Raw genomic sequence first — 11,687 nt, 5'->3', positions numbered from 1 at the left:
TTTTTTTTTGTCTAGTCTAGATAATCCAATTGTCTGGTAACTCAAAATGTTTCCCAAGGGAGTCAGGGTTTCAAATTGATTTAAATTAGGTGTCAGACTTGGCAAAAGTAGGCATCAGACTTGGCAAAAGTAGGTGACTGTGAAACATTTATTAAGGGCCAACAAGTAATTATTTTGACCAGAGTAATTGGCAAAATGTTATCAAGTAGCCAATGGATATCAAGCAGTCACTAGCTTGTTTAGAAATCCCTGCAGGAGGAAAGTGGTCTATGACAATGGACGATTTTCAAATTGTGTTATACAGATAAAAATAACATGAGCCAAATCCAGACATGCAAATGTTTTTTTATTATATAATAAATAATCACATTAAATCTCACCTAGGGAGATGATAATATGCCAGCACATTTAAATCTCAAAACACTGTACAAAGTTCATCAATACTCTGTTCAAGAAGAATATTATTCACTTCACAATATTTGCAAAAAAATAATTAAAATAAAACCTTCCTGCAATGTCAAAATAATTTTCTTGTCCTTTCCATGCCTACATCCCTTTTCTCAGTCAAAGTACTATCCATTGTACATTTTAAAACCTTTTCAATGCCCTTAGGTTTGTGCTATTTACAAAAATGTGTTGTTCATCCACCTGATAGTCAGCACAAATCAAATGCAACTTTCAAATGCAGATCAATTATCTTGACCTCTTTGGCATGATTTTGCTCAGTATCCTAAACACTGACACTTGTATCCCTGTCCATAACAGATGGAAATTTCTCCTGTACCAGTCTCTGTTTAATACAAAAGGTAAAACATAATTTCTTGTTACTACCCTGGCTAAAGCAAGATGTGTAAGTCTTTTCACCAATATGAGCAAAAGAAAAATCCAAGTGACCCAATATGAATTCAATCCCCAGCCATTTCTGAATTTGCAATCATACAATATTAGCTTAGACAACTAAAATTGTTCATGAGAGTTAAAAATAACCAGGGACTGCTTTTGTTTAATTTCTCTGCTTTCCATGATTGGTTGTGCCAACTTCTCTATCAATCATGTGTTGAACTAAAAACCAGACAAGACTCGCAAGTTGTCATCTGCATTTACTTACACCCTGGGTAGTTAGAATGTTTTCCCTTTATGTTATTATGGGCTAAAATACATGTACATCTATCTTTTAAATTGTGCCCTGACTAGCCAATGTAACTACAGTTAACTCTCTCAAACCAAACACCCTCAAAAATTAGAAAAAATGTCTGTTAGTAGAGCTGTCTGCCAACAAGAATTATTGCCAAAGGTAGACAGTAAAGAAAAGTAGAGTGGATTACAGCTTACAGGAGAGTGTTATGTTGGACTCTTATTTATGTCAAATGAATAGACAGCTTGCTTTCACGCAGACAAATGGAGATTTCACAAAACTGATACTTGCTGTTGTGCTGCTCTATCAATGGTCATATTTTTGTTGATTTGCAAATTCCAGACAGCTTTTATTCCCAAGAGTCAATTATTATTCATGGGGTGTCCAATTATAAGACAGCGCAAACCAAAGAAAAATCCAATTTTCAATTTCAAATGTGTCCTTGAATGCTTAACAAGGAGTGTCCACTTAAAGGTATGTAATATGTGCAAGTGCAAATACAAAGTTTGAGTGGGTGGCAAAAAGAAGAATAGAAAAAAGTGTTCATGAGTAGAACTGTCTGCTTACAAGAGCATCCATTTTCAGAGAGTTGACTGTATAAAAAATAAATAATTCTAACCAATCAGTTTTTGTGTTGTTACCTGAGATATTGAGAATGCACATTGTAGTTGCCATCCAAGAAATCCCGATAAAATTTTGACAACTCATCAGCTAACTCCTTATCTGAAAAAAATTTTCAGAAAAACAGTAACTCCATGAATCATCAAACACTTTGAAATGTCTTGCATGCAACACAACTCACCAAAGATAAATTCAAATTCTTCACATGATGAAAAGACGTCAAAGGGAAGGATCCTTAGCTCAGTTGTGAGGAACCTCCCCTCAAACTGCTGGAGCCTGGGTTTCACTCCCAAACCAAGTGTTACATGGAGGTTGAGTTTTGTTGCCGTTGTTCTTCTCGTCTTTGCTTAAGGGGTATTTCTCCTGGTTTTTCTCCAATTTGAGTCCCTCAACATAAAGCCAGTACCTCTTATTCCTAGTTTTCTACAAATAAATTCTTAAACTCTTTCTCTTTATAATTTTGGATGATTAAAATTAATTACCATATACATGTGCTGTTTCCAAAGGGGATTGAGTTTGCTTTCAATATAGGGCTGCAGTCTTCAAGGTTAAATAGTATCAGTCAGTGAAACCTGAACAAGTAGGACCTACTGTGTTCTGTCTACATGCAACTGACTGTGATTTTACTTCTGACACTTACTTGTGTCTGTTTCCAGATTTCTTGGTCGTAATTGGAGAAAGGCCTTTTTTGACTACAACATAAGAGTTCTCAATTAATATCTATAGGTCCCCAACTATACAGAAAAATGAAATGCTCCCCTATAAATGCTACTATGAGTGATAAATATTAGGATAAAGAACTTGGACAACCGTTGGTAATAATCCTTTTTGCTAAGATACTCAGATGTTAAAAAATGTACTAAATAGCCTCAAAGCTCTCAATTCTGTCACACATTCTAAATAGAGTAATATGTACAAGAAATTTAATGTCTTTACCTTGATTCGTTTAACAAACAATTTTTAAAATATCCAATAATTTATTTTCTTCAGTGGGTGGATGAGTACAGAGATAATGAAAGGAAGTTGTAGGCGCAAGAATTTGGATTATCATTTTTTGTTAGTGTTGGTGTTTCATAGTTTCGTGTTAGGTGTTTATTTTCTCGTCTTCCATTAGTGTCCTTTGTCAGTTACCAGTTTGTACTTGTTATATTTATTTGCATATCGTATATATATTGGTTGCGCGTAATTTATTTGGTTAGTTGTCTAGTTTGTGAAAATTACCGTTACATATCTAGCTCTGGGTTTCATGTTTTCGTCTTTGGGTTGGTCACATTCGTCTTGTAAGTATCCTTGTTTATCTCGCTTTGTCGTTTTCCAGTACTTTCACTCATACGATGTAAGTTATTTTATGCTCATTCGCGTGTTTGTAATTTTGTCATTTTCAGTTACCGTATTCAACAATGTGTCAAGTTTGTTCTAGTAAAGTTTGAAATACGAGTGATTAGCGTTTGCGACTATATTTTGTAAAAGACGAATCTGGTTTATTGGAAGTTTATGACGATGTCTCGCAACGGTTCTGATGTCTACCTGTCTTATTCGGCCGGGAAGAACGGCCAACCTGCCGAAAACGGTTCACGTACTCGTAAACCGAATACCTCTTTGGATCAAGAAGGAATCTCTCTTGAACGCATCCGTGAACTCAGAAAGCGGAGAGGAGGAGTGTTGTCTTCGTTAACGTCCAAGCGTCGAGAGATCGATAGTCTTTTAACGGATGAAAATAATTTGGGGACGGTGAAAGTAAAGCTGTCGGAAATCACGTCGCTATTTCGAAGATTTACCGAGGCTCATGACGCGTATAATGTAGCTCTGTTTGAGGAAAGTCAGAGACAAGAATCAGACCTCTATTTCGCCGACATTGAAAGCAGTTTAGATTTTTTCTGCCGTACGGTCAATGATTGGTTACGTGTCACGGAAGCCAGGCTTCAAGATAACCTGTTAACGCCTGACGACAGCGCTTCTCAAATTGGGTCCGAGGTTCGTAGCAAGTCTAGACCATCCATGTGTGGATCGAGAACGAGTCACTTTTCTAAAACGAGCTCCATATCTGCTGCAAGAGCCAAAGAGGCAGCTCGCATCGCGGAACTTCGAGCGGAGGCACACGCTTTGAAACACCGCCATTCGCTTCAGGAATCGGAGCTACGCCTCAAGAGGCAAGAGTACGACCTGCAGTTGAAGAAAGATGAATTAAACCTCAAAACTGAGTACGCTAAAGCGGTGGCTAGAGAAGAAGCTTACGCTCAAGCTGAAGCGGGTAATTTCGCGCCTATCAACGTGGCCTCTAGGGATCCTCGTTGTCCCGTTTCAGTCGTATCCTCCATCACTGAAAAGTCAAGGACTGGTGGTTCAAAACGTGAGTCATTTGTACCTGCCGATAAGAAAGAGAAATTGTCTGTGAAGTCAAGTAACCCGGTTAAAGATCATAAGGGTGCTGTGAGTGATTCAAGTTCAAGCTCTGGCAACTCAGGTCTGAGCGACCAGGCCTATGGCATTCTCGTCCAGCAGAACCGAGTAATGGAAGAGTTCGTGAAACAGCAGCAAAGGAACTTGTTACCCAGGAGACGTGTACCTGTGTTCAGTGGAGACCCTTTACATTACTGTGTTTTCATTCGCGCGTTCGAGACCGTAATCGAAACTAGAGAACTAGATTACGCTGGGAGACTCTATTACCTCGAACAGCACACAGCTGGCAGAGCTCAAGAGTTGGTACAAAGTTGCCTCTACATGAAAGCCGAAGATGGGTACGTAAAGGCAAAGAAACTCTTAGAGAGCAAATTTGGACAGAAGCACAAAATCGCTATGGCATATGTGGATAAAGTCACTAATGGTCCAGTCATCAAAGCTGAAGATGCAGACGCCCTAGAAGGCTTTGCCGTTTTGCTCTCTAGCTGTACAAACACTCTTAAGGCTATCGGCTATTCCAGCAAGTTCGAAAGTCCGGATAGCATGCGGAAGATTATTGAGAGGCTTCCCCCGAAGTTGCAAGCCAGTTGGCGGGACAACGCTGATCGGATCCTCAACTCGGAAGCGAGAGATGTCTGCATTGATGACATTTCACTCTTCGTTGAACAGAAAGCTCGCACCTTGTCCAATCCAGTTTTTGGCAAGCTTCCTTGTTTGGAAAAGGAGAAGAAGAACAGCAAGGATAGGGGTTCGAGATCGAAGTCTGAGAGACCCGGTGGAAAACAGCTAAGCCTCGTCACGATTTCCGAGACGAAATCTGCTCTCAATTCATCTGCTGATGTGTTGAGTGCAGTTCATTCTTCTAAGAAGAACTGTCTGTTTTGTAATGCAGATCACAATCTCACCGAATGTTCCAGTTTCGCCAAAGTACCTCCTACAGATCGTCAGGAGTTTGTCATGAAGCAGAGGCTATGCTTTTCGTGCTTAGGTGGAGGCCATCAGTCTAGAAGTTGTCACAAAAGGAAGCCCTGTATTCACTGTAATAAGAGACACGCTACTGTAATGCATGTAAGTGCACCAGAAGCTATTGTTGCGTCCGACCGTGGTAAGGATGGACCTCAGAGCGAGAACAACCAGTCCAGTACTGAGAAGATCAGAGCTGATCACTTTTGTGGCCTAACCACAATGGAGGGTTCCGTGACTGCATTGCCCATTGTTGCTGTGAAGGTCAAAGTCAAAGGAAGTCCTCGGTCCGTGGAGACCTATGCGTTGCTGGATAATGGATCTAACACCACCTTTTGCTCGGCTAATCTGTTGAGACGTCTGAGAGTCTGCGGCAAGGAAATGAGACTCAAGCTAACCACCATGGATAGCTGCAACGATGTGGACAGTCTCGTTGTTACGAACCTGGAAGTGGCTGATCTAGACGAGAACGTTGTCATTTCCTTGCCAGAAGTTCTTTCCCGACCTTCTATGCCTGTAGTGAAAGACGAGATCCCGAAACAGGAGGATGTGGAGCGATGGCCGCACCTCCAAGGCTATGTATACCTAGCAGAATTGAATTCCGAGGTGGATCTATTGATTGGTGCAAATGTACCTGAAGCCCTACAACCGAGAGAAGTTGTCCCTGCCTCTGATGGGGGTCCATATGCAACTAGAGTTGATCTTGGCTGGGTTATCAATGGCCCAACTGGAAGAAAGCAAAAGTTTGTCCCATCTTCTAGTTTCTTCGTTAACTGTAAGGAGACTCATCCTATGTGTATAGCATGTGCTGATTTTGCAGATGCCACTCTTTCCGATGGTTTAAGCATGTCAAGGGATGACTTAAAGTTCATGAACATTGTAGAGGATTCAGTTATGCAGTGTGAAGATGGTCATTATCAGGTTTCTCTACCGTTAAGGGACCTCAACTTGCAGATGCCAGCAAACCGGAGTCAAGCAGAACGCCGTGCTCTCTATCTTAAACGTAAATTCTCCAAAGATGTGAAGTTTCGCGAGGACTATGTTGCTTGTCTTGAGAAGGTGATCGGTGACGGTTTTGCAGAAAAGGTTCCCCTGGATGTCCTGGAGAGATCAGATGGTAAGGTGTGGTTTATCCCGCACCACGGCGTTTATCATCATAAGAAACCGGATAAAATACGTGTCGTTTTCGATTGCTCAGCCCATTCTCAAGGAACTTCCCTGAATGATGAGCTGTTTCAAGGTCCTGACTTAACCAATAATCTGGTTGGCGTGCTGATCCGTTTCCGGCAGGAGCCAGTCGCAGTCATGGGTGACGTTCAATCTATGTTCCATCAGGTGCGTGTCCCAGAAGAAGATAGAGACCTCCTACGGTTCCTTTGGTGGCCCCGTGGTGACTTCTCCAAGGAATTAGAAGAGTATCGGATGACCGTACATCTGTTCGGTGCGGTTTCGTCTCCCAGTTGTGCTAACTTTGCCATGCGACGGAATGCCGAAGATCATAGGCACGAGTTTTCCCCTGACGTGGTTAGTACTGTCTTGAAGAATTTCTACGTTGACGACTGCCTGAAGTCCTTACCTTCAGCGACTGTTGCAATAAAGCATGTGGAAGAACTTCGTCGGCTAATGCTGAGGGGAGGTTTCAATTTGACTAAATGGATCAGCAATGACCGCGAAGTCTTGGAATCCATTCCTGTAGAAGCTAGAGCGAAGGGTGTTAAAGATCTGGATCTTGATAACGACGTGCTTCCTGCAGAGAGAGCCCTAGGTGTATCCTGGTTTGTCGAGACAGATACATTTGGTTTCAAAGTGAACATTAAGGAGAAACCTTGTACCAGGCGTGGTATCCTTTCCGTGGTGAGTTCAGTTTACGATCCTCTCGGTATGGCAGCGCCTTTCATCCTTCCGGCAAAACTGCTCCTTCAGGATCTGTGCAGAAAGAGTTTGGGTTGGGATGATGAGATTCCCAGCGACTACCTATCTCGTTGGCGTGTGTGGCTAAATGGTCTACCGAAACTTTCCCAGATGTCAATGGGCCGGTGCGTTAGGCGTGGATCTGGTAAAATCGTGTCAAGTGAGATTCACCATTTCTGTGATGCCTCTCAGTCGGCCTTTGGAGCTGTTTCGTATCTTCGACAGGTTGACTCCGATGGCCAGATCAACTGTTCTTTCCTTCTCGGAAAATCTCGTCTCGCCCCTTTAAAACAGGTCACTATCCCACGTTTAGAGTTAGCGGCCGCCACTATGTCCATTCGTTTGAACAAAGTATTGAAGAAGGAGTTGGAGATTCCGATTGATGCAATCTCTTTCTGGTCCGATAGTATGACCGTGTTGCGTTACATTGGAAACGAATCCAAGCGCTTCCACACTTATGTTGCCAACCGTGTGGCCCTCATTAGAGAGGATTCCAGTCCCTCACAGTGGAGACACATCGACTCCAAGTCTAATCCTGCAGATGATGCTTCACGAGGAGTTACTGCGGAGTCCTTCACTAAGAACGACCGCTGGATAAAGGGGCCGGCGTTTCTGCTGAAACATAAATCTGAATGGGAAAGGTCCCCTCTGTGCGGCGTAAAACTGGAAGAGGATGACCCAGAGGTGAAACGAGAGCCGAAATCTTTTGTTGTTCACGCGAGTAAAGATTCAAGTATCGTTTCTATCATCCAACGGTTCTCTTCATGGTTCAAATTGTTGAAGTTTATCGCGCTGTGTCTTCGCTGCCAGAGAAGATTTGTGATGAGGAGAAAAGTGTCAAAGGAGAATTGTTTGGATACTGCTGACGCATCTGGAGCGAAATTGGTGACAAACGCAGAGTTGGAAGAAGCCGGAAAAGAGATTATCAAGTTCGAGCAGAATCTCACCTTTGCAGAAGAATTAGAAGCCGTTAAGGGAGGTAAATGCGTCAAGGGGTCAAGTGCACTTGCAAGATTAGATCCGATCTTGACCGATGGTCTTCTTCGTGTTGGCGGGCGCCTTAGCAGGGCTACCCTATCAGACGACTCTAAGCATCAGATTATCATTCCTAAAGATTCTCATCTAGCTCGTCTGCTTGTGAACCACTTTCACCAGAAAAGCGGCCATTCTGGTAGAGAATATGTCCTGGCTCTGTTGCGCGAACGTTTCTGGTTGATTCGTGCCAACTCTACTGTTAGAAGTGTGCTTTCATCCTGCTTTGATTGCAAACGACGACAAGGTCCCGTTGGAGAACAAAAGATGGCAAATCTGCCTCGGCCTCGAGTTACACCAGATCAACCCCCCTTCACGTGCGTGGGGATAGATTATTTTGGTCCCTTTCTTGTTCGTCAAAAGAGGAGCATGGTCAAACGTTATGGTGCAATCTTCACTTGTTTGGCACTGCGAGCTGTTCATCTGGAGGTGTGTCACTCACTGGACACTGACTCTTTTATTCACGCACTCAGACGTTTTATCGCTCGTAGAGGTCAAGTTAAAGAAATTCGCTCCGACAATGGTTCAAATTTCGTAGGAGGTGAAAGGGAGCTTCGTGTCATGATTGACAGCTGGAATCAAGCTAAAATTCATGACGCCCTTCTGCAGAAAAGCATCAAATGGGTTTTTAACCCACCCGGAGCCTCGCATCATGGTGGTGTCTGGGAGAGGCTAATTAGATCTACACGCAAGGTTCTGGGTGCCCTGGTTAAAGAACAAAGTCTCGATGATGAGAGTCTTCAGACCTTGTTGTGTGAATGTGAGAGCATTATCAATGGAAGACCTCTGACCACAGTTTCTGACGATCCAAAGGATTTGGAACCACTATCACCGAACCACCTTCTCCTGCTTCGCAGCGAGACACCTCTTCCTCCAGGCTTGTTCTTAAAGAGCGACACATACTCCAGGAGAAGATGGCGGCAAGTACAATATTTGGCTGATGTTTTCTGGGGTCGCTGGAAGAGAGAATATCTCCCTCTGCTACAGTCACGTCAGAAATGGTTTCGACCAAAGAAAAACTTTGCCGTGGGGGACACTGTTATCGTGGTTGACGAAAATTTGCCAAGGAATGCGTGGGCAATTGGTCGGATTACAGAGGTTTTTCCTGACAAATATGGATTTGTCCGCCGTGTCAAGGTTAAAACCAAGACATCAACTTTGGAGCGCCCTATCAGTAAACTATGTCTTCTGGAATCAATTGAACAAGTGGAAGGAAAAATTCATTGACTTTCCTTAATCGTGTGATTACCAAGATTGCGTGACTTTTCTTTGAGGAGAAAGATTTAAATTGACACTTTATAGTACTTTGTTGACTCTGTTAGGCGTCTGAACATTAAGTAAAAATCGTCTAAGTTCAATTAGCTCTGTAAAGTTTGCGCCTTTTAGTGTTTTGCTGGTAAATACTTGGATTTAGATCTTCGTATTTAAGGGGCCGGAATGTAGGCGCAAGAATTTGGATTATCATTTTTTGTTAGTGTTGGTGTTTCATAGTTTCGTGTTAGGTGTTTATTTTCTCGTCTTCCATTAGTGTCCTTTGTCAGTTACCAGTTTGTACTTGTTATATTTATTTGCATATCGTATATATATTGGTTGCGCGTAATTTATTTGGTTAGTTGTCTAGTTTGTGAAAATTACCGTTACATATCTAGCTCTGGGTTTCATGTTTTCGTCTTTGGGTTGGTCACATTCGTCTTGTAAGTATCCTTGTTTATCTCGCTTTGTCGTTTTCCAGTACTTTCACTCATACGATGTAAGTTATTTTATGCTCATTCGCGTGTTTGTAATTTTGTCATTTTCAGTTACCGTATTCAACAATGTGTCAAGTTTGTTCTAGTAAAGTTTGAAATACGAGTGATTAGCGTTTGCGACTATAGAAGTGTTTCTAGTCCACACCTAACAACTAACACATTCGAAGCCATTGCATCAGACATATTTTTTTCAAAGCGATGAGAAATGGTAAAGTGACTCTTCACATTGAATACTTAATTGAGTAAGGAGTCACATACATGTGTAATGAGGTATCAGGAAAGGTCTGTCCAACCAGTGTTTGAAACCTACAAATCTACCTGCATAAAGGAGTAAGTTTCTAAAAAAACTATGGTGCTGCATCAGTGGAGGAGTATAACAAGGTACTTTGGTATTATCAATTGAGTTGATAAAACATAGTGGCCCTTATAAAGAGTTTCAAAGTTTTCATTTTGAGCATTAGTTTATGCTTGAAATGTCAGCTTTCAAACTCTTTATGGTAGATAATTTACAATATCAAATCTACATGTAGTTTATAGTTGTGCTGTATTTTTGTGCTATCAGTCTTTGGTCTAGAATGGTCTATGAGAATAGAATTTGGATCTCTTGTGTCAAACATGAATCATTTCCATATTTCCATCTTTATCTATTTTTCAAGAAATAGAAAATAACATATCCAACCTTATTGAATTTTTCATTTTGTTTCCCCCAAAAATTCTGATTCCAAGTGTTTAATTCTTGCTGTTGTTCTCTGAAGTATCTCTCCTGAAAGAAAAAAAAACATATATTACATAGTTTTCTTGCTTTGGTTACCTTTATTCTGTGTGTTTTCACTAATGAAGACAGTCATGCAAAAAAAGCAGGCACAAACTGCCAAGGAAAACAAACAATTTAAGATACATGATCACGTAAATATATATTTCCCTTTCAATCCTTGGATTTTCCTCCCTAGAGCCATCAGTAGATAACATCTGCTTTACAATATCAATACACTGATGCAATCCTTGACCAATCAGAGAATGCACATCTCTATAATCCCCAGAGAAGTTATACTGGCAAGATGACATCTTGGGAGCAAAAAGGTTAATTATTCCAGTTGGCATGTTACATGTAGCTCAGTTGGCAAAGCACTGCATCAGTATCGCAGAGGTCATGGGTTTGAATCCTGTACAGGCCTGAATTTCTTTCAGGCCTAATTTTCATTACTGCTTGGGTAGTGCTCATTACAGCAAGGATCACTTTCATTTTAATTTCTTAAACCGCAGTTCACATATATGATTTTCACATATATTTACAGTCGTCAATTAATATATCGTTTATTGGGCTAGTAAACCCACAAATGTTTCATAAAACCAACTGAACGTTTCATTTTTAAATATTCAACGTTTTCTCCCAATATTCCACGAATGTGCCGTCTTTTGCTTAAGTACGGGTAGGTTAAAATCATATTGCGCTTACTTTGGTTGATTCATTTTTCAATTTTGCGAAGATTATCTTTCGTATGTTTGAGCCGTGATGTCGAGGACCAACCAAGTTAAACTTGCCACGAGAAGAAGAGGCAGAGGCTCTTCTAGAGACCTGAAATAAAGTAATCAAATTTACTGTGCAAACTTTGTGATGTTTCTACAACCAAAATCTTACATAACGTAAGCTTCGAGGAAAAACGTGTACCTCGTCAGTGCTAATTTCCCTGCCACAGCTCTCCCATTTTTTTTGTACAAAAACTGAAGGAAGATAAAGACAATTTCTCGCAAACGGAAGAAGTGATGAGTTGTTCCTACATAAGAGTTTCATTCAGCTTTGTTTATGACAAAGATTACTACTACAGCTGAGTAGGTTAGAAGATGGCGGCTATATTATGGCTAGGCTACAGAGCTTA

The 11,687-nt window shown here is 41.3% G+C and overlaps 1 protein-coding gene across 1 annotated transcript; it reads right to left on the bottom strand.

The window, feature by feature from the left end:
- Window positions 1-315: 315 nt before the first annotated feature.
- LOC131775180 (COA8 family protein CBG23705, mitochondrial) lies at window positions 316-11,685 on the bottom strand. The gene is made up of 6 exons (XM_059091270.2): window positions 11,480-11,685; window positions 11,267-11,386; window positions 10,490-10,573; window positions 2,397-2,448; window positions 1,777-1,858; window positions 316-790 (listed from the first exon to the last, which is right to left on the bottom strand). The coding sequence occupies exons 1-6, from the start codon at window positions 11,600-11,602 to the stop codon at window positions 694-696; spliced, it is 558 nt and encodes a 185-aa protein (XP_058947253.2). The 5' UTR covers window positions 11,603-11,685; the 3' UTR covers window positions 316-693.
- Between the last annotated feature and the right edge of the window lie 2 nt (window positions 11,686-11,687).

This window comes from Pocillopora verrucosa, chromosome 7, assembly GCF_036669915.1.
Source record: "Pocillopora verrucosa isolate sample1 chromosome 7, ASM3666991v2, whole genome shotgun sequence".
Lineage (NCBI taxonomy): Eukaryota > Metazoa > Cnidaria > Anthozoa > Scleractinia > Pocilloporidae > Pocillopora > Pocillopora verrucosa.
Note: the sequence above shows the minus strand (reverse complement) of the source record. Positions and strands in the feature narration are given on the sequence as shown.